The following is a 26,149-nucleotide window of genomic DNA, read 5'->3' as shown; positions in this document are numbered from 1 at the left end:
TGGCTATGAAAAGCTATAAGCTGATAAAAGATACAATACTCTTTCCCAAGATGGGTAAAAATCCATCACACTAAGAAATGAAAAATGTTCTCAAACTTTTGGTTGCATTCTTTTTTGTTTTTTTCCAACAAACAAAAAATAATCTATCAATATTACAAATGGCTGAGCTCTCTCCAGAAATAATATATGAATAAAAGAAAAAAAAAAAGGTCTCCATCCACTCAATTTTTTCAAACTGTATCTAGGTGAGCTTTACCCTCGCCCTAGTGTCCGAGGCTTCATAGTGAATCCAAGCAATTTTTTATGTATGGCATGCAACTCCACCCGGCAGAAGTTGAAATTTCTTTCCAGATCTTGCTGGAAACTAAATTTTGCAGTGATATTTGACAACTGAGTCTGATAGATACCAATTTCAGTGAACCTAACTTATAATCCAAAATCATTTTTTGAGGTCGTCAGACATAGCTGAAGGTATGCAATGGGTTGTAAGAATATCCAGGGTGGCTGCTTTTGCAGTCTTTGTGCGGAGGACCACTATCTGCATACAACGACACTTACATCAACAAATGAGTAACATTATATCTATACATACCCAACAGATCAATGTCCAACGTGGATATCCCCATACACACACAGGGTGAGTGAGAAAGATAAGGACCTGATCATATTCTAGATTGAATTTCAAAAATTCATCATCGCAGTTCTCTACCATGTCCGCCAAACACTTTAAATTCTTCACAGGCTTACCATTAAATGCAAGAACCTGCACAGTTTCAGTATTTAACTACTGACATATCAAGCTATCGAACAAAAACAAAGCAGCTGTGACAGATTTTCATTCCTCACCTGAGTGTTAACAATTTCCTCATATCCAATATTAATATCAGCCACAAGCACCTACCACAAATGTTCAGGAAACAGTTAGAATGAGAGGATCAACGTAAAACCTCATCATATTCTTTGTAGCCAAGAGAGAGTAAAAAAAACCTGAGAAACCACAACAAGCTGCTCATCCGGCGATTGTGGCATGGAATATAAGAGTTTGTCCAAAAGCTTGACAGGGGCTTCATATTCATAATCCTTTCCATACTGCACATATATGGAAAAAGAACTAACAGCACGTTAGAACATTCACAATCACAAACAAGACATAAAATGATCCTAATAGAAAGAAAAATTAAACAAAGTAGCAGCAAAAGTTTACAGAAAACAGAAGTCACAATGGCATAGGCAGAATGAAAACATCAGCTTCTTCCTTAGAAAAACATCTAAACAAGTTACATTAAACCTCTCAAGAAATGGAGACAATATAGGCATAATTAAAACTACATGTTTCTTTATTTAGATAAAAGTAACTGACTGCACATATCCTGATTACACATACTAAAAGGAGGGAATGAAAATAGTGAGATGATGTGAAATAGCAGACAGGTATTACTAAGCATTCCATAGAATAATATGATGGAGGACCTTCTACAGCCTCACTAGTCACTGTGATAATGGATAAACACACTCAAATGTAATTGTACAAAATCATGGGAACTAATGGAAACCTTTGGGAGAAAACAGATTGTACAATTTCAATAATTAAGCAAGAAATTCCTCATTTTTCTTCTAAATCAGTTACAGAATTTTGATCTTTCAGTGCAAATCAATAGCAGAGATGTTTGTCCAGAATTGGTGCCAAGACATCAAGAAGGCCCTAAGGACATACAATTAAGTTATCATCTGAGATTACAATTTACAAAGAATATATGATGATGTGGATAAATGAAAAGGAAGAACAGAGTTTTCATACATATTGGAGCAGTTAGCACCAATTTTATTTCACTTTTACACACAAATATACAATATCAATCAGCTAATATGTTCATGCAGCAATGCAAAAAATTGTCAGTACTTACTGAACAATGCTAAGGAATCTTATGCATAACAAAACAAAATTTTTCAAACTAGAAATGACCATTAGTTAAGAATTTCAAGAATGAATAAAGAAGGAATCGTCCACATCATATTCAACAATGATCCAAGCAAATGAGCTTGGAACCATTACGAGGATCATACAGCAGCAGTAAAGCATAGAGAATATATGTGAGGAGCAGCAGCTTTCAAGTCATTGTTCTAGACCAGGACCCTATATACAAAATGGACACTGGTATTAGAGTAGAATACACACCTCAGAGCGAATATATGGAACAGACACTGTTGAAAAAACAAATCCTGCAATAATGTAATAAGACGGCGGCCTCCCTTTGTTGTGAGATGGAATAAGCCTTCTATGTGTGGCAAGCTTCATGTTGAAATTAAGAATCTTGGAATCACGGAGAACTTTGACCGCTGCAGTATCCCCAGTATACTTTTGAGAGACTAGGTAACTAAAGCCAATGCGCTCTCCATGCCTAAATGGGACTGAAAATTCATCAAGCAAGGGAGGTATGAACCAAGTCACTAAGAGCACCGATTGGAAGTATTTCAATTGTCACACAAAACTAAGATATGAACATGCATATAAAAGAATAAATATGCATATATCAGATACAAACCACCATAATGAGAAATCTACAGTTACCAGTTCCATCATTGGCAATATCAACCCCATCAAAGCTTAAAATGATATCTGATGGTTTCAAAATCTCATACTCTGGTGCAGTAGGATCAATTCTTCGGATACGAACACCTTTCTGTTCAGGTTTCATGCCCATTGCCATACGCAAATCAGGATTTTCCATTTTCTGCCACTCAACTCCAAGAATAGGGAACCCTATGTTGTGTAAATAAAGTGCATAAGATTCAGTGCAAGAGATGCTAAAGCAGCATATACCATAACAATTTAAAGATTAAACTTAATTACATATAAAAAAAAGTACAGTAATCAAACCAGAAAAATCTGAAAACAAGCAAGCATGTCAAGTATGTAACCAAGTAACCTGTATATGCTCCATTCTTCTTGTAATCCTGGATGAAATGCATAATGACTGGCGTTGGTATGACATAACCTATATTTTCCACATCTTCATGCTTAAGAGACTGAAACGCAATGCCTACACATTTGCCTTTATCATTAAAGGCAGGCCCACCAGAATTTCCAGAATTTATAGCAGCATCTATCTGCAAAAGCAAGAGCAGGAACAGATATGAGAACAATATCTCAGATGGCTGGCAACAAATCAACCAATATCCTGAAATGTAATCCCAAAACCTGTAGTCCCAAGAGCTCAGTCGACCCATGAACATAAGATAGGATCTCTATACGTGATACAACACCACTAGTCACAGAAATGGTGTCTCCTCCAATTGGATAACCCACAACTGTTACAGCATCTTGAAGGGCAGGTAATTCTCCAAACTCCACAGGTGATACTCCTTCCCAAAATTCATCATCATTGACTGTAAGCATGGCTGCCACATATTGCAAACCAAAACTCACATTCAACACCAAATATCATCCAAACATAGTTAGAAAGATTTACAACATTCAGTAATAACAAGAGAACTTCAATCTCACAAAATACACTCATGAATGATGAAACCTACCATCCTCTTTTTAAGCATAACAATCACATGTTTCCACATTTTAGTTCCTCTAGACTATTTATAATATTCACCAAACAATTCTTGCACTCAATGAAACTAACCAATTCTATTGTTCAAACAATATAACAATCCTAATCACATAAATTTCCCAATTATAACATCATAGCTTAAGTACTAACTTTATTCAAAGAATGGCCTATAAAGCGGATCCCAATGTTAAGATATGTAAGAAGTGGATCCCATATATGATATCAATGATTCGAAATTTATCTTTGATCAGGTAACATAAAAACTGAAGCAACTACACCGGACTCTATAACTAGTTAAGAAAGATTTCCAACTTTCAACTACAAATAACTTTCCAGAAATAAGCTAAAAAAACATCCCATACCAATATCGCACTCTGTCCCAATAGCAAGCACAGTAGCCAAGTACTTAGTGTCGGAGCCTCTTTTCTTGAGCTTAACCTGCGTGTAATGCTCCACAGAATGTGCATTTGTCAGCACCCTCCGACCACTAATAACAAACCCACTACTACTCGAACTGTACTGTCGCTTCCTCTGCCACGGCAACGAAAAATTTGGCTCCGTGTGGACACAAAACACCTTCACAACAGCGTCCATAGCCGGTACGACTCTGGCCACGGCGGGCCCCCCTCCAACAGAATCCCCGCCATTTTCAAACGGCCAAGAAACCCCCAAGGTGGAAATGGGCGGAAGTGGGGGCGGTTTCTCCTCCGGGTTTTCGTGTTTCAGAATTTTCTTAGGACGGCCTCGGCGAGGACGGTGATCTGGATGCTTCTGGTGGTTGGTACTGGTTGTCGAGATCGTCGTGGCGGTGGCGAGGGTGGAAGGATTAGTGGTGGGAATTATTTCAACATTAGAAACGGAGAAAACGTCATCCATGACGGCGGAGGAGGCGATAATGGAGGTGGAGGGAGCATCTAGGGTTTCTTGTGTGGTGGGGACTTTAGGTTTGCGGCCACGTTTAGGTTTAACTTGAGACATTTTGGGATATCAAGTAAAGCGTTATATTCAATTAGATTCAAACAATGGAAAAGATTTCCAATCTATTCATATGGTTGACAGAGGCAAGGAGGGAGAGAGGAAGGAAGAAGGATTTCGAAAGAAGAATTTAATTACAGTGACTTGGGGAAGAGGGAAGAAGAGAAGGAATATTGTAAATAATTAAGAATTTAATTACAGTCAGTGACTTGGGAGGAGGGAAGAAGAGAAAGAAAATTGTAAATAGTTGGGGTGGGCTGATGACCCACAATTCATTTTGGGCCAATATAATGGGCTTTTAATTATGTATTAGGATTTCCTTGTTATAAGTTAAAATTAATTCGAATTTGAATAAGAATAATGTTGTATGTATATACTTTGAATACATAAAATAGGTAAATAAATACTTTATTATCATATGATTAAATATTATTTTATCTTAATTTAAAATCACCCAATCACAAAATCGGTACTTATTATAAATACACCTAATATTCTTTTGAAGCTAAAATTAAGGTTGGAAGATTGTTTATAATTGCATTTAAATGTTCACCAAAGATCCTTAGATTTGGTGCCATTATAGTGTTGCTGAGCCTTTGTGAATTAATAACAAGAAGAACAAAAATTGTAGCACAAGCATTCTTGTTTGTTAAGAGTTTCTTAGTCTCATGATGAATGAAAAACTGCTAAAAAAGAGATAAATAATTGTCAAAATGCAACTGGGTAGTGCCAAATAAGCACAAAAGAAAGAGAAAAGCCTTTGCCCTACATGAAACTGCACTATAGAATCAAAGAATCCTCCACCAACTTTTGTTGTCAATAGTCTAAAAAGATTTTAATTTCATCTTTTTGGCAAATCCTTCTTTATTATGTTACTTAACTTTTACATATACCTTCAATGAACAGCTCCTCTGCCTTTTGAAGCCTGCAATAATTCAAGTCCCTCCCTGCCCCATTTTCTTGCTTTAGAATTGGCTTTTGTCTGTCAACTTTATACACAAATAGTGGAGTAGCCAACCACCCTTTTTTTCCTTTTTATCAATTTAATATCTTCATCTTCATACATATATTTCAATCCTGGATCATAAAAATTCTAAATTGATTAATTCTTTAAATTCCCACTTGAAGGAACAATTAAATGATTCAGCTCCAGTGTCCATGGCCCCAAAGGACTAATTTTGAATTAATGTTAGGTTCAACATCTCTATATTTAACTAAAAGATTCCATTTTTATTATAAACAAAGACCTCTTTTTCCAAGTCAATTTTCTCAGGAAACAAACAAGAGTGAGTGGTTGTAAGCTACCCTGTTATTTCCCTGTTCGTGGTCCTTGATTTGATGACTGATTAAAATGACAATTAATTAAATAAAATATAAAATGTTATTAATATTTCTGAATTGATGGCTTGTATTTATCACACTCTGGGGAAACGATCACGGGGTTAGACGGTCAGTGTTTTGTCCAATTCTTAAAGGCTATAGTATAAACTACAAAAGCCTGCCTTCAAATTTAATTCTGGGACTAAAATAAATGCAATGCCTATACATACATACATATGTATATAATGTACTTTGAACAAAAAGGAAAGTTAAATTCAAAAATCAAAATAAACAATCGTCTAAGCAATAAAAACCCGATCTTGAGGCTTGAATTACAAAACCAAAAAAGTAAAGAAAATTGCTACAGAAATGGTAAATGAGTGAGAATCATGTGATCCACCACTAATCAAAGAACTCATAAATTTGTCCACCAACAATCCTGCCTTTTGTTTTGTTTTGTTTATGTTCTCTTGTGGGGGAAGTTTTTTCAGTGTTTACTAGCACTGTTAACTCTTAAAAGACCTCTCTTTCTTCTCTTTTTTGTTTGTTTGTTGTTGGTTTGTTTTGTTTTTGGTTGCAATGGCTTCTAGTGGTTCAAGGTTCATCAAGTGTGTGACAGTTGGTGATGGAGCTGTTGGCAAAACTTGCATGCTTATTTGCTATACAAGTAACAAGTTTCCTACTGTATGTACTCTTCCTTCTTCAACATCATCCATCTGGGTTTGTCAGTTTTTTTTTTTTTTCCTCTTTGGGTGTATTATTTAGTGTTTTTATGCATCTGGGTTCAGGCGATGGCAGCTTTTCTGTGCTTTTCATGACTTATTTTTATAACAATTAAAAATATTTGCTTCTGTGTGAACTTGCCTTTTGGCCTATTAATTGTGACTTATTTCCCCTTTAAAATTTTCATGGATGATTTACGCATTCTTTTATGTGTACTTTACTTCTGTTTCTGACAAACTGATTAAAGGAGAAGGAAATTCTTTCGTTGTTCTGGTTGGCTCTTTTTATTTGTAGATTATAATAATTTGAATTTTAATGGTTATTGTGCTTTTCAGGATTACATACCAACAGTGTTCGATAACTTCAGTGCAAATGTGATAGCTGAAGGCACTACTGTCAACTTGGGCCTCTGGGACACAGCTGGTATGATTTTTCTGATTCCCAGTCACAGCTTCATGAGTTTTCTTCATTGTTTTACAGCAAAGATAGCATGTCAGCCAAATTAGGCAATTTATTACGTTATGTATGCTTCAATGAATATCATAGGGCAAGAGGATTACAACAGGTTGAGGCCCTTGAGCTACAGAGGAGCAGATGTTTTTGTCTTAGCTTTCTCATTAGTTAGTCGGGCCAGCTATGAGAATGTTCTGAAAAAGGTGCATTGACCTGAATTTTGTTTCTGTTTCATTTGAGAATATGTTCTTGTATTGCCGTTTTCTAATATGTGATTACCTGTTCAGTGGATCCCTGAACTTCAGCATTACTGTCCTGGAGTACCAGTTGTATTGGTTGGAACCAAATCAGGTTAGTCAGAAAGCATAAAATCTATAATATTGCCCCAATGCAGTGCTATTTGTAACTTATTTCTGGTTTGTTGTCAGTTGCTTGTGAAAATAAATCATCCTTTAGTGCCACTCATTGTTATTAATGTCTTGGTAGATAGATCCCATCTTGTTTCTTGGATGAAGAATGATTTGATAATAGAGTTGGGTTTACCGTTTTCCAATTATTGCCCATCTGCAGATGTCAGTGGTTTCAGGGATAACATTTGACGGCAAGGGATATTGAGATGGCTCGTCTGTCATTTTAATTTACTTGTTTACATAGGAGATGAAATCATAGTGATCTTGTCCATAGAAGAGTGTCAAATGATGAACCTATAAAGTAATTTGTTCTTATAGATTAGCAATCTACATGAACTGCCCTAATCACAAATAATGCTTTTCCTAAAGCAGCATGCACTATTCTGGCCATAATTTATAAGGGAAGCAGTAGAATAGAAACAAATACAACTAAAGAAGCTTGCAGCACTGAAGACTATTGATATCAAATTGAAGCAATATTGTTTATATCACTTCTTCATGTACATAGTTAAAGAGCAAATGCACTGGCATGGAGGTAATTCAGTTTTTAGGCATTTGAGGACTGGAGGAAGAAAAATGTGTTGTTTACCGAAACACTGAACAAACAATTAGTGGCAAATTATCTGACAGCAAACACATCCTTAGACATGAAAGGAAGAGGGTTTCATTAATCCAAGACAGTGTGGTGAAGTTTTTGATGATTTGTTGAGGTTTGTGACCTTATTGTGTGATCCAAGACAGGACTTTTGAACAGTATTAACTTGTCAATCTCCATAGTTCAAGCTGCAACAATCACTCTGTAGTGTGATTTAATCTAGGTTTTGATATTTTTAACTACTGTTGAAGGAAGAAACTCTTGATTGGGTGCTGTACCATTTGAAAAAGTCCAGGTTCTTACTATTTAAATAAAGGCTTTTCGGATACTGACTGTCAAACACACAGCTTTAGACATCAACAGTTTCAACTTAAACTGACTATTAATGAAGACTACAAACATGTACTACAGGCAAATTATACTAATTCTCTAGTTTTCCCAGAAAATATGATAAGTTATTTCCAAGTAATCAAGTGGTTTATACAAGAGGCATAATTTAGATCATGGACAAGATGCATAGGACAAAGGTATTTGAGTAAGCACTTGCGATAATGCTGGAAGACCTCAATTTTGTAATATTTTTCATCGAAAGTTTTTCCTTGTTCTCATCTTTGATAAGTCTCTGTGGTCAATTAGTATTCAAACATCTCCCTTATTTAGATGTGAGAACTGCGTTTAGTATTTAGTTAATTTGCTGAATGAGTATACAAAGGTGGACTGATTTGCTTCTTGACTGCTCAACACCATTTTCTATTCTCTTTTCTCTTCACATTATTTTTGAGTGTTCCAATTCAGTAGGGAACTCCATTTTTTTTTTTTTCCAGTTTTTTCACCAAGTTTAAGGCAAATCTTCCCACAAAGAAGTGATGGTACTGCACTTTCCTATAAAAAAAGTATTATCTAGGTCTATTGAATTAAAATGAACAAGAAGTTGCAGCACCTTACATAACTATTAACTTTATTATTTATTTTTTGCATTCTCATCCTATATTATGGTGGGAACAAGTTATGAGCTGCATTTACACTCATCTTTATTTATCATGGTAAATCAGTTATTTGTATCAACTTTAATTTGCTCAACAAATGTGTGGTTTACAACATGCAGATCTTCGCGAGGATAAACATTATTCGGCTGATCACCCAGGAATGGTGCCTGTAACCACTGCACAAGTATGATTTTGTTTTTCACTTGCTTTAATCTCTGTCTTGGAAACATTACAATCGGTGCACTAAGTTCTTGGTTGAATCTTTCTTATATAAGCAGGGAGAGGAACTCCGTAAACAGATTGGTGCTGCATATTACATTGAATGCAGCTCAAAAACTCAGCAGGTATGTCAATTCTTGGCAGGAAAGTTAGTGCTAAAACTCAGCAGTGCCCATTTTGTCTGATTTTCAAAAGAAAAATTAAGTCCCTTTGAGACAAAATATTTCCTGAGCCAAAGTCTTTACCATGAGTAATATCATAGCTATGGTGCTATTACACTAAAACTGATATCCTCCCAACTTTTGTGGATGTTTTTGAAGATCTTGACTCTGCTTGTTTAATGCTGATATCCCCATTAGTAAGGCTCTATGTATTTTTTCCACACCAATTGAATACTTGGCTAAATTTATTTAACTTAGATGTTTCTTTTGTGAAAGTACCAAATGATGATCCAGTGCTGTTGGGTACACATATTGAACTAATGATGGTGATCAATTTATAAATTGCATGATTATTGAAATGGGAAATTAAACAAATTGATCAACTTTGGCCTGTCAGTGACAATATGACTGAATAATATATTTTACTTATTTAATATTTAAAAAATATAAATCCAGTACCCTGCCTTAAAATTTCCTACCTAAACATGGACCAGGGATTTATTCCCCTGACAACTAGAACACACACTTAGGTTGCTTTTAGAGGCAGTCTCTATTAAATTTACCCAAAGACACCTCTGTATTATACCGTTGATACTAAGTTACAGATGACCTGAGTTTGTTCCATTGCAGAATGTGAAGGCAGTGTTTGATGCAGCAATCAGGGTAGTTATAAAACCTCCACAGAAACAAAAGGAGAAGAAGAAAAAGCAGCAGCGGGGATGCCTAATGTCAGTATTTTTATTTCAGTCTTCCTTAAGACTCGGTTCTTGCATCTTGATAACTCTTTTGCATCATATTCTAATATGCTGTTGGGAATTTCAAATAAGATAGATGTTAGTTTAAGATTCTCTTAACATTTTATCAATGTTTTTTCTCGTCTTGTGTGTGCGTAAAAGTTTCCACTGTTTTCAATGCTACAGATATCAGTTAAATTGTTCTTTTGCTATTCCTACCGTATTCTGTCTCAAATTGTTTCATAACAAGCAATAGCAGTTTTGAACTGGGAATAGTAGTTTTATTGTCCTGCTTCTTGGAGTAAGCAAAGTCCATGTTAAAAATACATGCTTGTGGCTAAACCCATAATAATTATCAACAAAGTAGATAGATTGAAGATAAATATGTCAGCTGTTAGATATGTAATGCCTGTATTAAGATTGTGGAATGAGAAAGACAGCTAATGAATGTTTTAGAACCTCTTTTCTTAAACATGGAGAAAATATTTGGTGAGATTTTTCTGCTTCCATATACTTTGTTATTCGGGTTTTTTTACTGTACTTGTTATTGGGGGCATTACCTAATGATCATTGAACTTGCAGAAATGTCTTTTGTGGGAGGAACCTGGTGGGTCTGAAATGAAGATGTTAATCATCAGAATAATTATGAATTGATTTCTAGCTTGTTTCGATCTACCGATGACTGCCTCGAGATTCTTCACGCAGCAGTTGGCGTCCTCACTGTTCGGTTTCATCCATGCAACCCATCTCAGATTCTGTTTGTTTGGTAGACATGTCACTCACTTTGCAGCTGTTTCATGCGTTTTATAATTGTGTCATCTATTCGTTGTGAAGAAAAGATGTTCTCGAGACACTGATGTATATGTTTGTTAAATTTGCTGTAGAGTTAAAAGGCTCAGTTGTGTTAATGAGAATTTGCATTATAGCTGTGCTTGTTTTTAGTTAACGGTAGCGAACCATGAAAGTTGAGTTTGTTGCAAGAGACTTGTTCATTTCTGCAGTCTGGATTGCTATTGGTGAAAGACAGATTAGAGTGAAAAGGCATTTGCTATGATAATCATGCAGTGAACATATGTATCCATATTTCAACAGGATCAAGACCATCCACAAATATTCACCATCGCAAAATATATTTGCTGACAAAGAGATGTATAATTTGTGATGTCCTTGGTGCCAAAATGTATCCATTGTGAACCAAGCAAATTATGGTGGCCTTAAACATAGAATCCTGCCCATCAAGCAAAATGTGGCAGAAAAACAGAAAAGGGACATCCGTTCATTTGTTTCATCATTCAATTTCAATCTCTGCCATTGATTCCCCTCTCTGTGATCCTGGTCATGCCTAAATAAAAACAAAAAAGAAATCATAAATAGACATCAGAACAAAGCCTACATTCAATATTCTGGTGTTGCCAAGCAATATCTAACATGACTAAACCTAGATGGGTTTATGGAGAAACAGATACCAAGAACCAGTGGGGTCTTAAAAACAACATTTTGTTTGTCTACCAGGTTACATTAATGGCTTATGATGGAGTGTCAAGAGTGACAGATCACCAACAATAAACGCAAACATTTGAAAAATCAAACCTGATCTTTCTCCAAGATTTCAGATCAATAATTCGCACCTGAATTTCATTCATTTATGAAATTTCTCCAGGATCAAGACTTCATCACCACCAGCAACAATCAAAATCCAGTAAACTTAACCATAGAATTCATTATACCATGAGTAACTACGCCAAAAATATCACATAGCATCAACATTCGTCAAAGTTTAATTTTCAAATTAGGCATTAAAAAAAATTTTGACAATTGGACCCAACTGAACAACATTATCAAAGGGAATCTTTATAACAAGTAGTTCAATTTCTCCATGTTACCAGAGTCATCTTCACAGGCAAGTCCATTGACAATCATAGCAACCATCAAATCCAAAATGATAACAAAGATGCAATTTGCAGACAAAATGCACAAGCTTGGACAAAAGAAATGTTGTCAGTAATCAGGATGATTATAAGCAATCTTATTTCTGATAGCTAAAATGGGCACATATTTAGAACACAGTAGATGAACTACAATGAGGGTTAATAAATAAAATAAGCTAAGACAAGAATACAAGATCAACCACAGCAACTAAACCATGCCAGATCAAGAAAAGCTTTGAGTATCAAAATTCAGTGACCACTCTGCTTATATATAGGTGATTAAAAGAAAACGAACTGGGAAGAAGCAAAGAAAGATAAATTAACGTCAAAGTACAAAAGGGCTTTCTGCATAAAGCAGATCATCTCAACCTCCATAATAAGGATTGGAAAAGGAGGGTGACTCTGGGTCCAGCAGTATTTTCTGGATGCATAAACACCTCTTGGGCACCAAATTTGAATATCTAGGCAGCACAGTGCATGCTTTCCAACAGTTAAAATATCTACAAGAAGGATGCTGATCTGCACCACCCAGAACAAATTCAACGAACAAACAGCTTGTAGACCCAAACAGATCTTTACGACAAAGTTGATACAGCAGAAGGGTGGGGGTCGGAGACTATGGACAACATCAAATAACTCACTTACCACCCAACCTCCAAGAGCAAAAGTTAGTCAACCTCTGGGGGTTAGCCACTGCCCATCCTTGAAGAACTGGAGAAAACAAAAAGGACATTAAAAGAAGCAAATAGGAGCCAAAATAAAATTTTACGAACAAAGGGCATCTACAAGAATACAAGACAATACATAAGAATGATATTTCACCCCTAAAAAAAGAAGAGAAGCACGTCTATTTTAAATTTGAAGGCGGCAAAAGAAGTCAGACATCTCAAAAATCAATTTCCTATTTCTTTCCTAGTTGATTAAAGGTGGGATCCAGCTTAGAGCCAATACTAGCTAACTCAGCACAAAGTCACATATTAAGTTGGACTACTGTCAATAGGCAAAAAAATATTGCACATGCATGGAGAACATAAATGAAGAACTTACAAGATTTCATGGGTCAGCAAATGATGAAATATGCATTCCTATTGCCATGAAGGTCGCTTGTAGCCATCCCATCCTCCTTCAGGTTCCTTCCTCTTCAGAACGCTTCTTGCTTGGTCTTCTGCCATGGCCTGTGAACTAGCAACAGATAGTTGCCTTGGCACAAGAGGTGATGTCTCATCTCTACCTTCTATATCTGGGACTCCAGGCCCTGCATTTAAGTCTAGAGCCTGTCTTCCCCATTTCCAGCCACTGTCAGTATTAGAACTGTTGCTACCATCAGGGAGGCTAACTACATAAGGCCTTTGGTAATGAGATGGGATTGCAGTTGTTGGTCCTAATATTTGTGAATTGATTGCAGGGAAGCATAGCCTCCCACCAGATGATGAATCCACATATGTTGTTGAACCACCAGAGAAAGTGGCTGATGGAAGAGGAAAGGCGCTTCCAAAGGGAAAGACAGGATACTGGAAGTGAGTAGATGGAAAGGGAACTGCAGGAGAAGATGACAATACTGGCCCCCTGTAAATATCAGGACCAAACGGGTTGCCACCAGAAGGGGGGGCCAACATCCTTTGGGGTGCCCCTGGTGCAACAATTTGAAAAGGCTGCTGCTCTCTATCAGGCAATGATGGAACTGTGATGGTTGAATAAGGGTTCCCTCTGGGATACCGTGATGCAAGGTTTCCTGAATCTGCAGAATTCACCCGAAGGCCAGAAACCGGTGGCTGGGGTGGTATGCTTCTTGTGTTCTGGTTAAACAGGGGTGGTATGCTTCTGGTGTTCTGGTTAAACAATGCTGGTTCCATACTCATCTCATCAACAACAGGTCCATCATTCAAATCAAAGTCCCTGCGAACACTCACTTCACCATTGAAAAGACCACCTGATGATGATGTGACAGGAAGAACAGGAAAATCTGCTTTATGACCGTTACTTGTTGAGAAATTATCAGTAAGCTCCTCAGCTCTATTCAAATCAAGGTCAAGTCCACCAGAGCAACGAGCAGGTGTAGAACCCATCTGTTCATGTGACACATCACGATTATTTGTAAGGTCAGATACAGAAAATGTATCCTGAGCAGAGCCCCGAGAAGCCAAATCCTCAAATATTCTCTCATCTGGTACATTCAAGTCAATATCCAATGGAGGGCGACTGTGTTTTCCAGGAGTGGCATCAGAAAGAGGTATGTTAGTTGCACCAAACGGCATCTCTAGAACCTTTCTAGGTTCAGCTGGACGAAATGCACTTGTTGCCGCAGACCCCTTCCAACCACGTGCCCCTTTACTCCTCAGAAGATCTTCCGGTGGAACAAAAGGCCCTTTTGCAGCAGCAGCTACTGTAATTGATGTCGAAAGGCTACTAGAGACAGAAGAAATCGGGAAAGGCAATGGGCTAATCAACTGTTGCACAGCACCTGAACATTCTGGGGCCCCATCTTTTCCATCATCCCCATTAAAACCTTCATTTAGATCAAATTCAACTTTTGCTTCTTTGTCAGTCACACCAGCAGCAGAGAAAGATGTATCAGCAGTGGTTGATGAAGACACCTCTGCTTCATCTCCCTCACTCCCAGCCAACTTAGGTTCCCCCAGCTTCACATGCTGTCCTGTTTCTTGCCCTTGCAAGTCAGGGGATGCCTCTGGAGGAGCTGGACCAGTACAATGACGCTCTTTAACCTCATTGCGTTCAACAGATTCCTCAACATGCTCACACTTGTTAACAGAGTCGGCTAAGCCCAAATTCGGTTCATTCTCATCCTTGCAAGTCATGGGAGCTTTACTTCTCCATTCAGTTTTCAGCTTTTCACTATCATTTAGATTAGTCACATCAACTTCAACAACATTTTCGGCTTTGACTTCATCCACATTTTCAGAAGCTATATCTTTACCACTAGACGTAAGCAGCACTTTCACATCCATTTCTTTCGCAAAGTCAAAGTGTTTTGCCACAGGAGAAAGTTTTTGTTCTGTCTGTATGCTATTAAATCCATCATTCACATCTTTCTTATTCTCACCATCAATTTCTGAAGCTTGATATGATGATGATCCTTCAAGGGCTTCATTCTCAACTTTTACACCAGGTTCAGAGATCGTATCCACAGTTAAAAAAGAGCTACTCATCTTTTGTTTAGCACCTGGAATTCCATCTACTTCCACTCTACTACCTGCATTTCCCGCAAGATCTTTGGCTGCTGCGTCTGAGATCTGCCCCTTTATTTCCTGTTTCAAATTCTCATGGTTCTCTGGAAAAGAATTTCCAGTCTCTGGCAAATCCATTGGAGAAATATTTATATGTCCAGTTGGATCTCTTGCAGATTTCTCCTCATTAGCATTTGCATTCTTGGCCGGCAAAGTACGATCAACCTGCTTATCATGTTCATCGTCAGCACCATCAATAGACTGACTATGTTCTAGTGAAAGATCAGCTCCCGGAGATGACTGTACTCTTGAATCATTGTCATCACAAAGTTGCTCATGTACAGGAGTGTTTCTTTGTGGAGAACTAGGCGGTGAAATTATATCAGATTTGTACATCTCTCCAGCAGCCACACTTGCAAGCAAATTCATTCCAATATCATCCCCAACTGGGGTAGATGCAGCAACTTCAGAATACTTAACCAAAGCACTGAAAGGAATTTGTTGCCACTTTGTATTTTTATGTTCTTTTCCTGATGGTATAGAAGAATCTTTCAATATTTCAGTAAATGCCTTTGCATCATCACCAATCTGACAGCCTTCATCATCAGGAGCAATAGAAGGTGTCCCATCTCCCTCACCAGCTCCAACAAGTGCATCATTCTTTTCCTTGAGGCTATGATCAAATTGATCCTGCTTCTCTGAAAGCACAGGAGAAGATACCCTGCTGTTTATGGCTGGAGGGTCTTCAACAGATCCTGCACTGCCACTTTGAGCTGGACTGCGACCTCGATTAGGGATCTTAACTATCAGCTTGTGGTTACTCCCCTCAACAACAGGTACATCAATTGCTTTTTCACTTGTTGAACTCGATTGTGATGGTCTTTCTGAAGTTTGATTCCTGTGCTGGGAAGTTCTGTTTGACCCAGTTTCTCTTTGAGCCCCTGAAAAATTTGAACCCTGGAAACCATTAACAGATTTTCGAGACCGCAAAGAACCAGCTGAGGCCTTATTCGCAGTCACTGAAACAGCAGTAAAGCCCCTAATATCCTCCTTCCCCGAGAATCCCCCAGTTTTCGAATGGTCAATGGAACAAATTTGACTATTGTTGTGGGATTGACCAGCACCACTGCTTTTCTCATCCTTTACCAGATTTGAAGGAAGTTCAATTGTACCACCAACAGCATAATTACGAGATTGTCCATCTTTTAGGTTTGTGCCCACTGATGTAGGTGATGGTACTGATTTCACAGAAACCGGTGATGCAAATGCTGACTTTGGAGTGGTCTCCCCCGGTACAAGCTTGACTGAAGCAGTTTTAGAAGCAGTAGGCTGCATCACCAAGCTCTTTACAGCAACCTCAGAGGATCCACCAGATTGTCTGTTCCCACCAGGAGTAACTTCTGGAAGCCTGGGTCTAGCTGGCCAGGAGACACCCTGATTTGGTTTTGCATCCATTTCAGCCTCAACACGTTTCTTCCAGGTGTCAACTAAACTCCTTGCTTTCTTCTGAATTTCCAAATTCTTGTGTGTACGCAAATGATTAACAGACTTGCCAATGTTACACATTTGTAGTGCATGAAGATTTATAGGCAGTTTATCAAGTGCACGAAGTAAAATTAAGAGAAATTCCTCAATTGATCTATCACTGTCTTTGGGCCTGTTACCATCACCAATCTTTCCTTTGTGGACCTCTTGAAGCCATTCATCATAAACAGGTAAACCCTTAAGCTGCACAAACCAATTAAGGCAATCCAATTTGTCTGTCGCAGCCACCACACCAGCAAGCACTGATCGGCAAACCAAATCTATTTTTTTCTCAGGCATCATGAGCTGCACCAATTTCTCTACGCCATCATAGTCTACAAGTCCTCCTTTATCAGTAAATTTGGCAATCTCAGATTTTAGACAATCTGATCTATTGTGACCAGAATCCCCATCCTCCATTCTTGAAGAACGTTCCCGTTTAACAGGCTCAGAGCCCTGATCTCCCCTCTCCCTTTTCTTCCCTTTAACTTGTGGTGGATGAGAGGAAGCACTATTCTGCACACCATCAGAACCAGGCTTTAATTGTGAAGTTGAAGTTGGACCATTCATAGGCTTTGGGGAACGACCACCTGGTGGCACTGTTGCATGCATTTCTACACGAGTCTTGTGCAATAGCTGATCTATTTCTTCCTGTCGGTCCTGCAAAATAAAAGATATCGATTACCTGAAAAAAGCCCAGAAACAGTATCTAGAAAGAAAAATATAAAAGTAAAAAACTTACAGTCATAAAGTCTTTATCAGTTAGCCACCATAAACACTGTTTGGTAATATCATATACTTTCCGGCAAACAAAAGAGCCAATTCCTGATGGAAGTTCAACACCTTTTGGAAGAAATGCGACTTTACACGGATGCAGTAACGAAGCAGCAGGAATCTCATCCTTATGGAAGGAATAGAAAATTTCGTTTGGCGCAGCCTCCAATGGGCCTTTGCCAAGTTTTACTTCAGCAGGTCGATAAAGCCAAGTTACAATTAATGTCAACTTATTCTCTTCAATGGCAGTCACTGAACGAATTATTCCAATGAAGGGAGGAGAATCCCGGGGAGGTTTGAAAAGTGCACAATCACCAACACCGACTTTGCGTCCATCCTGTGGATAATATTTTTGGGATTGGTGAACTAAAGAATGACTTAACAGCATGAGAAAAAAAAATAGAGAATTCCACAATTGACCAACTCTTTGGAATGACACAAAAACATAAAATTTTATAATGATACGTCTTCCCTAAAATCAGTATTATCTTCATTATCAATAAAGCTGATTACATTCATTTATGAAACCCTAAAACAGCAACATTCAACAGCAGCTATCATCAAATAAAATATGATCATGAACTTCCATGGATTCAAATATTTCTAAATGGAATGAATGCAATTAATCTCCCTAATTAAAGCAGTCCCTATTAAGCAGTTGTAGTTGCATCATATACTATGATCGGTGCATGAAGAACAAAATCATGTCACAGTGAAGCAGCAACTTATCCACAATCAGGCATGAAAAAATTATTCAAGAATATCATGTGGAAAGAGGCAAGAAACTGAAATACTTCAATCATTAATTATTCAAGCATTCCTGATTTCTCTAGAAAGGCAGAGATAAGATAATGAACTGCCTCAGCACACAGATCTGTTAAACTTTACATCCCCTGTCTAACCTTGTCCCAATTATCTATTGCACCAGTTACCCAAAACATAACAAGAGTTTAGAAAATCAAAAATCAAAAATCAAAAATCAAAATCAACTAGCAATTAAGAGTATTGTTGCATGCATGTCTTTAACTTATATACATAATATATGGCAAAGAACATATGTATTTGTTTCGGAATCACCCTTATTTTAGTGATTTTCCACTCTGATCACTATTTTCCATTGTCTATCCAAGGAATACCAGAAGCAGGTAAGATATTTGGATTGAGTAAGCCATATATTAGAACTGGTTAAAATTAACTACTGACAATTTAATTCTTACAACAGTAATTTGAATCAGCTTTCAGTACATTGTCACAAAATCCTCCAAATATTTAAGGGCATGACACCCAAAAATGAGACTGATATAATTAGGAGGTGAAAAAAAAAAAAACCTTAACACAAATTAGAAGACCTCATTAATGGTAAAACGCAGGGGCCAAAGAAGGTTAATGAAATGAGATCTCCAAAAGAGAAAAGAAATATTCATATTCCGAATATGAATTGCAAATTTAGTTTTGTTGTCAACTGCACAGCCTAACACGAATCATATTAGATCAGTTCTGCCACAAAGTCCCGACATATTAGAGGCCTACACGTTATAAACAAACTCCAGAGACACCAAAAAGAGAAAAACCTTAAAGCTTGAATATAATCATTACATAATCAGTTCACTCCCTTCAATTTTCATAATTAAGCCCTAACACCAAATTCTCAAAAATTTCGTCAATTTTACAACAGCCACGAAATTTACAAACGTGAGGCTCTTATATAATACCGGAACCGCAATCAATCAACAATCTAAAAGAAAGTACAGGAAATCGACAAAACTAGAAGAATTTCAAACATTTGCACAGAAATGAACGAAGCCCCAGAAAATCCCAAAAACCCAACAGAGTGAATACCTGAGAAAAGAAAGTAGTTGAATTGGGAGAAGAAGACAAAGGAGGAGAGGCAGCACCATGAGCAAGTGCATCTAAAATCGGGGAGCCACGTGGAGGGACAGTCCACATGTGCCGTTTCCTCTGGCGGTCTTCCCCTTCACCAGCTCGCCATCCATGCAGACGAATACGCATGATACCCTTGCATTTTGCCCTAAAACGAGTACCATCAATCCCTTTTTTTACCCCTTCCTTTTGTCACCTATTCACGATTTTAAGCACACCCAACCCAACCCTAGATCATCAAACACCTAAACAAATAAAAAAATTAAACCCCAATCCCAAATGTAAAACTGATCTAACTGAAGACGAGATCCAGAAAGAAAGGCGACGAAACGATTGACCTCACTTCTCCTCTTCGAAAAGAAACAGAGAACTAGAGAGAGAAAGTAGCCCGAAGCGAGAAAACGAAACAAAACAATGAATGAGAGAGACGGCAAAAAGCAGATGTGTACGTGTTTTACTTGGTGAGTTGTTATTGGTTTGACAGTTCCACGTCAGCCTTGTGACAAATTTGGCAAATTTCACCCTTTTTCTTTTTGTGTGTTTTGGTATCATTTTTTCCTTTTAATAAATTCATTTATTTACCTTTTATTTTTATTTTTATTTTATTTAAAATTGAAGAAATGACAAGTCTTGGTATTAAACACAGACTTGTCATTGTCATGGCTTTGGTGCAAGTAATTAGATTGGTCCAGCCTCGGCAATTAATTATGAGAAAGGAGTTGCTCAGATTGCTTTGATTGAATCGACAAATTCTATTTCGATACAATGTAACATCAGTTTCAACCCCAGAAAGATGGGCTTACTGTTCCTTGAAATTTGGATTACAAAAAAGACACATGCACAATAGTTCCTTCAATCTCGTGTATTTGGTTTTCCAACAAGAGCAGCATCATGTTTACAGGCACTTCAATTCCATTCACCATACCTCCAATTGTTGCATTTTCCTTGAAAAGTCTACCTTCATTTTTTTTTCTTGTATTGTAGAAAGTTGCCTTTTTTCTTTCTAATTATAATTCTGAGTTTGACATCAACCATATTTTATGTCTTGGGTCATAGCCAAAACTCAGAAAGTTGAATCATAAAGGTTCGTCTCACATACAAATTTATGGATGAGTATAATCAGATTGCAATGGTGGTGATGGCAATGGCCAGAATAATTGTTAGAATAATCAAGAAGCTTCAAAAAAAATGAAAATGGAAAACTATGACAAGAAATTTTGAACTTAACATTCAACAGAAGAATTGAAAATCCAAAGGAAGAGAAACCGGCAAATCGATACAAGTAAAAGAATCAGAAAACATAATCAGCTAAGGCTAACATATGCTCCGTTTGTACTTAAATTATAGTACCTTGTCTACCACTACAATGTCCCTAATTGAATAACTAGTGAATATAGCCTGAGTCTCATAACCCCAGGCTATATGATTATCAATACAAGAAAAATGTACTTTCACGACAGGTAGGGTGGGTACAATGGCCATATTGTCTATAAAAGAACAAAAGAAGAAAAATGAATAAGCAGAGAAGATATACAAGGAAGCAAAGACAAGTAAAATAAAATAAATCCGTTTAAAGCAGATAGCCAAACCAACCTCCCAATATCATGAGGTTGAAAGAGGAAGGTGCGGTTGGTCCAATGGTATATAATGCTGAAGATACTAAACATCAGTATGGACACCAACTTGAATGTCAGGGTAATACAGTGCAAGCTTTCCAACAGTTAAATATCTACAAAAGGGAAACTGATCTGCAGCCAGCCAGGACAAACTCAAGTAACAAACCCAGCTTAAAGACCCAGAACAGATTCTTTTACGATACAATTGATACAGCGGAAGGCTGGGGATTGGAGACGACTAATAACAACATCAAAGAACTCACTTAACACCCAGCCTCCAAGTGCAGACAAGTTAGATGATGACCTCTCAGGATTAGCCAATGCCCATCCTCAAAAAGCTGGGGAGCTGGAAACGAATCAAACTAAATAAAAACAAAAAAAGTGGCAACAAATCCAACTACTGAACAAATTAAGCATATGTACAAGGATTTGATTGTCAAGTTAACCCACAAGAACAAAGGAAATAAAAAAGCAGCTGTAGCACAGAATTTCTGAAATAATTCATCCAACATTGCTCTAGTGTTACTGAAAAAGACAAACAAAGAGGTGATAGCAGAGGAAATGCCAACAGCAGTCGTAAACTTCATTTTATTTTATTTCTATTACGTTTTCTTTTCCTTTTCCCTGAAATCAGGTAACTAGACCATGAACAAGCCATTTAAGTCCTAGACCAGTAACAAAACAATTGTCACTAGAGTTCTCTTTCTTATCAATGGCCAAAAGAACAGTGTGGCCTTCACAAGTGAAAAATTAATTAGAAAACTTACAAGCTTTCATGGGTCATTGGGTTGTAACACTACAAATTGCTACTGCCACGAGGACTGCTTGCAGCCATCCCACCCTCCCTCAGGTTCCTTCCTCTTCAAAATGCCACCTGCAATATGATACATCCTTGCTTGCTCTTCTGCTTGTGCATGAGAACTGGCAACCGACAATTGCCTCAGTGCAAGAGAAGACATCTCATCTCTACCTTCTATGTCTGGGCCACCAGGCCCTGCATTCGGATCTAGGACCTGCCTTCCCCATTTTCTACTGCTCTCAGCACCAACGCTATTGCTGCCATCTGCTAGATTAACAACATAAGGCCTAGGGTAATGGGACGAGACTGCACCAGCAGGTCCTAATAATTGTGAATTGACTCCAGGGAAGCACAGCCTCCCACCAGATGATGCATCCACATATGTTGCTGAACCACCAGAAAAGGTTGCCGATGGGAGAGGAAAACTGTTACCAAAAGGGAAGACCGGATACTGAAATGAGGTGGATGGAAAGGTCACTGCCGGAGAAGATGACAGCACTGAGCCTCTGAAAACATCAGGACTAAATGGAGTAGCAGCAGTAGGGGGACCCAACATCCTTTGGGGCCCACCAGTGGCAACAATGGGAAAAGGCTGCTCAGCTCTATCAGGCAAAATAGATGGAATTGATATGGCTGAGTGCTTCCCAGTGGAAGACCATGAAGAAATGTTCCCTGTCTCTGAATTATCCACCCGAAGGCTTGAAACAGATGGCTGGGATGGCACACTGCCTCTAAGGTGCTGGTTAACCAGGGATGGTTCAGCGCTAGTCTCATCCTTTGCCGGATTTGAAGGAAGTTCAATTGCACCACCAACAGCATAATTACGAGATTGTCCATCTTTTAGGTTTGTGCCCACTGATGTAGGTGATGGTACTGATTTCACAGACACCGGTGATGCAAATGCTGACTTTGCAGTGGTCTCCCCCGGTACAAGCTTGACTGAAGCAGTTTTAGAAGCAGTAGGCTGCATCACCAAGCTCTTTACAGCAACCTCAGAGGATCCACCAGATTGTCTGTTCCCACCAGGAGTAACTTCTGGAAGCCTGCATCTAGCTGGCCAGGAGACACCCTGATTTGGTTTTGCATCCATTTCAGCCTCAACACATTTCTTCCAGGTGTCAACTAAACTCCTTGCTTTCTTCTGAATTTCCAAATTCTTGTGTGTACGCAAATGATTAACAGACTTGCCAATGTTACACATTTGTAGTGTATGAAGATTTATAGGCAGTTTATCAAGTGCACGAAGTAAAATTAAGAGAAATTCCTCAATTGATCTATCACCGTCTTTGGGGCTGTTACCATCACCAATCTTTCCTTTGTGGACCTCTTGAAGCCATTCATCATAAACAGGTAAACCCTTAAGCTGCACAAACCAATTAAGGCAATCCAATTTGTCTGTCGCAGCCACCACACCAGCAAGCACTGATCGGCAAACCAAATCTATTTTTTTCTCAGGCATCATGAGCTGCACCAATTTCTCTACGCCATCATAGTCTACAAGTCCCCCTTTATCAGTAAATTTGGCAATCTCAGATTTTAGACTATCTAATCTATTGTGACCAGAATCCCCATCCTCCACACCAGCAGGTCCTAATAATTGTGAATTGACTCCAGCGAAGCACAGCCTCCCATCAGATGATGCATCCACATATGTTGCTGAACCACCAGAAAAGGTTGCCGATGGGAGAGGAAAACTGTTACCAAAAGGGAAGACCGGATACTGAAATGAGGTGGATGGAAAGGTCACTGCCGGAGAAGATGACAGCACTGAGCCTCTGAAAACATCAGGACTAAATGGAGTAGCAGCAGTAGGGGGACCCAACATCCTTTGGGGCCCACCAGTGGCAACAATGGGAAAAGGCTGCTCAGCTCTATCAGGCAAAATAGATGGAATTGATATGGCTGAGTGCTTCCCAGTGGAAGACCATGAAGAAATGTTCCCTGTCTCTGAATTATCCACCCGAAGGCTTGAAACAGATGGCTGGGATGGCACACTGCCTCTAAGGTGCTGGTTAACCAGGGATGGTTCAGCGCTAGTCTCATCCTTTGCCGGATTTGAAGGAAGTTCAATTGCACCACCAACAGCATAATTACGAGATTGTCCATCTTTTAGGTTTGTGCCCACTGATGTAGGTGATGGTACTGATTTCACAGAAACCGGTGATGCAAATGCTGACTTTGCAGTGGTCTCCCCCGGTACAAGCTTGACTGAAGCAGTTTTAGAAGCAGTAGGCTGCATCACCAAGCTCTTTACAGCAACCTCAGAGGATCCACCAGATTGTCTGTTCCCACCAGGAGTAACTTCTGGAAGCCTGCGTCTAGCTGGCCAGGAGACACCCTGATTTGGTTTTGCATCCATTTCAGCCTCAACACGTTTCTTCCAGGTGTCAACTAAACTCCTTGCTTTCTTCTGAATTTCCAAATTCTTGTGTGTACGCAAATGATTAACAGACTTGCCAATGTTACACATTTGTAGTGCATGAAGATTTATAGGCAGTTTATCAAGTGCACGAAGTAAAATTAAGAGAAATTCCTCAATTGATCTATCACCGTCTTTGGGGCTGTTACCATCACCAATCTTTCCTTTGTGGACCTCTTGAAGCCATTCATCATAAACAGGTAAACCCTTAAGCTGCACAAACCAATTAAGGCAATCCAATTTGTCTGTCGCAGCCACCACACCAGCAAGCACTGATCGGCAAACCAAATCTATTTTTTTCTCGGGCATCATGAGCTGCACCAATTTCTCTACGCCATCATAGTCTACAAGTCCCCCTTTATCAGTAAATTTGGCAATCTCAGATTTTAGACTATCTGATCTATTGTGACCAGAATCCCCATCCTCCATTCTTCAAGAACGTTCCCGCTTAACAGCCTCAGAGCCCTGATCTCCCCTCTCCCTTTTCTTCCCTTTAACTTGTGGTGGATGACAGGAAGCACTATTCTGCACACTATCAGAACCAGGCTTTAATTGTGAAGTTGAAGTTGGACCATTTGGAATCACCCTTATTTTAGCGATTTTCCACTCTGATCACTATTTTCCATTGTCTATCCAAGGAATACCAGAAGCAGGTAAGATATTTGGATTGAGTAAGCCATATATTAGAACTGGTTAAAATTAACTGCTGACAATTTAATTCTTACAACAGTAATTTGAATCAGCTTTCAGTACATTGTCACAAAATCCTCCAAATATTTAAGGGCATGACACCCAAAAATGAGACTGATATAATTAGGAGGTGAAAAAAAAAAAAAACCTTAACACAAATTAGAAGACCTCATTAATGGTAAAACGCAGGGGCCAAAGAAGGTTAATGAAATGAGATCTCCAAAAGAGAAAAGAAATATTCATATTCCGAATATGAATTGCAAATTTAGTTTTGTTGTCAACTGCACAGCCTAACACGAATCATATTAGATCAGTTCTGCCACAAAGTCCCGACATATTAGAGGCCTACTCGTTATAAACAAACTCCAGAGACACCAAAAAAAGAAAAACCTTAAAGCTTGAATATAATCATTACATAATCAGTTCACTCCCTTCAATTTTCATAATTAAGCCCTAACACCAAATTCTCAAAAATTTCGTCAATTTTACAACAGCCACGAAAGTTACAAACATGAGGCTCTTATATGATACCGGAACCGCAATCAATCAACAATCTAAAAGAAAGTACAGGAAATCGACAAAACTAGAAGAATTTCAAACATTTGCACAGAAATGAACGAAGCCCCAGAAAATCCCAAAAACCCAACAGAGTGAATACCTGAGAAAAGAAAGTAGTTGAATTGGGAGAAGAAGACAAAGGAGGAGAGGCAGCACCATGAGCAAGTGCATCTAAAATCGGGGAGCCACGTGGAGGGACAGTCCACATGTGCCGTTTCCTCTGGCGGTCTTCCCCTTCACCAGCTCGCCATCCATGCAGACGAATACGCATGATACCCTTGCATTTTGCCCTAAAACGAGTACCATCAATCCCTTTTTTTACCCCTTCCTTTTGTCACCTATTCACGATTTTAAGCACACCCAACCCAACCCTAGATCATCAAACACCTAAACAAATAAAAAAATTAAACCCCAATCCCAAATGTAAAACTGATCTAACTGAAGACGAGATCCAGAAAGAAAGGCGACGAAACGATTGACCTCACTTCTCTCTTCGAAAAGAAACAGATAACTAGAGAGAGAAAGTAGCCCGAAGCGAGAAAATGAAACAAAACAATGAATGAGAGAGACGGCAAAAAGCAGATGTGTACGTGTTTTACTTGGTGAGTTGTTATTGGTTTGACAGTTCCACGTCAG

The 26,149-nt window shown here is 38.5% G+C and overlaps 4 protein-coding genes across 11 annotated transcripts; 1 reads left to right on the top strand and 3 right to left on the bottom strand.

Moving 5' to 3' along the window:
- Positions 1-85: 85 nt before the first annotated feature.
- LOC123211519 (protease Do-like 9) lies at positions 86-4,733 on the bottom strand. Of its 3 annotated transcripts, none has more exons than XM_044630299.1 (9): positions 3,926-4,732; positions 3,200-3,399; positions 2,928-3,108; positions 2,570-2,761; positions 2,177-2,409; positions 988-1,089; positions 847-897; positions 748-763; positions 86-538 (listed from the first exon to the last, which is right to left on the bottom strand). In XM_044630299.1, the coding sequence occupies exons 1-9, from the start codon at positions 4,539-4,541 to the stop codon at positions 456-458; spliced, it is 1,674 nt and encodes a 557-aa protein (XP_044486234.1). In that variant the 5' UTR covers positions 4,542-4,732; the 3' UTR covers positions 86-455. The 3 variants fall into 3 exon arrangements, 2 of the variants coding, with proteins under 2 accessions (XP_044486234.1, XP_044486233.1); XM_044630298.1 differs by having other exon boundaries at positions 659-763; positions 3,926-4,730; XR_006501431.1 differs by lacking the exons at positions 86-538; positions 748-763 and having other exon boundaries at positions 841-897; positions 988-1,111; positions 3,926-4,733.
- Positions 4,734-6,094: 1,361 nt separating this feature from the next.
- Positions 6,095-11,080, top strand: LOC123212285 (rac-like GTP-binding protein ARAC8). The gene is made up of 8 exons (XM_044631377.1): positions 6,095-6,542; positions 6,917-7,004; positions 7,128-7,237; positions 7,322-7,385; positions 9,145-9,209; positions 9,304-9,369; positions 10,036-10,133; positions 10,722-11,080. Exons 1-8 carry the CDS (start codon positions 6,438-6,440, stop codon positions 10,759-10,761), a joined length of 636 nt encoding a protein of 211 aa, XP_044487312.1. The 5' UTR covers positions 6,095-6,437; the 3' UTR covers positions 10,762-11,080.
- Positions 11,081-11,167: 87 nt separating this feature from the next.
- On the bottom strand, positions 11,168-19,827 carry LOC123212284. Of its 4 annotated transcripts, none has more exons than XR_006501519.1 (5): positions 19,390-19,827; positions 17,519-17,887; positions 13,115-17,436; positions 12,437-12,778; positions 11,168-11,481 (listed from the first exon to the last, which is right to left on the bottom strand). XR_006501519.1 is itself a non-coding variant. In XM_044631375.1 (4 exons), the coding sequence occupies exons 1-3, from the start codon at positions 19,558-19,560 to the stop codon at positions 13,153-13,155; spliced, it is 4,824 nt and encodes a 1,607-aa protein (XP_044487310.1). In that variant the 5' UTR covers positions 19,561-19,827; the 3' UTR covers positions 12,133-12,778; positions 13,115-13,152. The 4 variants fall into 4 exon arrangements, 1 of the variants encoding a protein (XP_044487310.1); XR_006501521.1 differs by having other exon boundaries at positions 12,713-12,778; XR_006501520.1 differs by lacking the exon at positions 11,168-11,481 and having other exon boundaries at positions 12,133-12,586; positions 12,713-12,778.
- Positions 19,828-20,636: 809 nt separating this feature from the next.
- On the bottom strand, positions 20,637-26,053 carry LOC123211200. 3 transcript variants are annotated; one of them, XM_044629771.1, is made up of 3 exons: positions 25,614-26,053; positions 21,815-24,894; positions 20,637-21,393 (listed from the first exon to the last, which is right to left on the bottom strand). In XM_044629771.1, exon 2 carries the CDS (start codon positions 24,692-24,694, stop codon positions 21,854-21,856), a length of 2,841 nt encoding a protein of 946 aa, XP_044485706.1. In that variant the 5' UTR covers positions 24,695-24,894; positions 25,614-26,053; the 3' UTR covers positions 20,637-21,393; positions 21,815-21,853. The 3 variants fall into 3 exon arrangements, with proteins under 3 accessions (XP_044485706.1, XP_044485707.1, XP_044485708.1); XM_044629772.1 differs by having other exon boundaries at positions 21,815-24,797; XM_044629773.1 differs by having other exon boundaries at positions 21,815-24,790.
- Positions 26,054-26,149: the final 96 nt, after the last annotated feature.

Source organism: Mangifera indica, chromosome 3 (genome assembly GCF_011075055.1).
Source record: "Mangifera indica cultivar Alphonso chromosome 3, CATAS_Mindica_2.1, whole genome shotgun sequence".
NCBI classification, from domain to species: domain Eukaryota; kingdom Viridiplantae; phylum Streptophyta; class Magnoliopsida; order Sapindales; family Anacardiaceae; genus Mangifera; species Mangifera indica.
The sequence above is the reverse complement of the archived record's forward strand: the minus strand, read 5'-3'. Positions and strand labels throughout refer to the sequence as shown.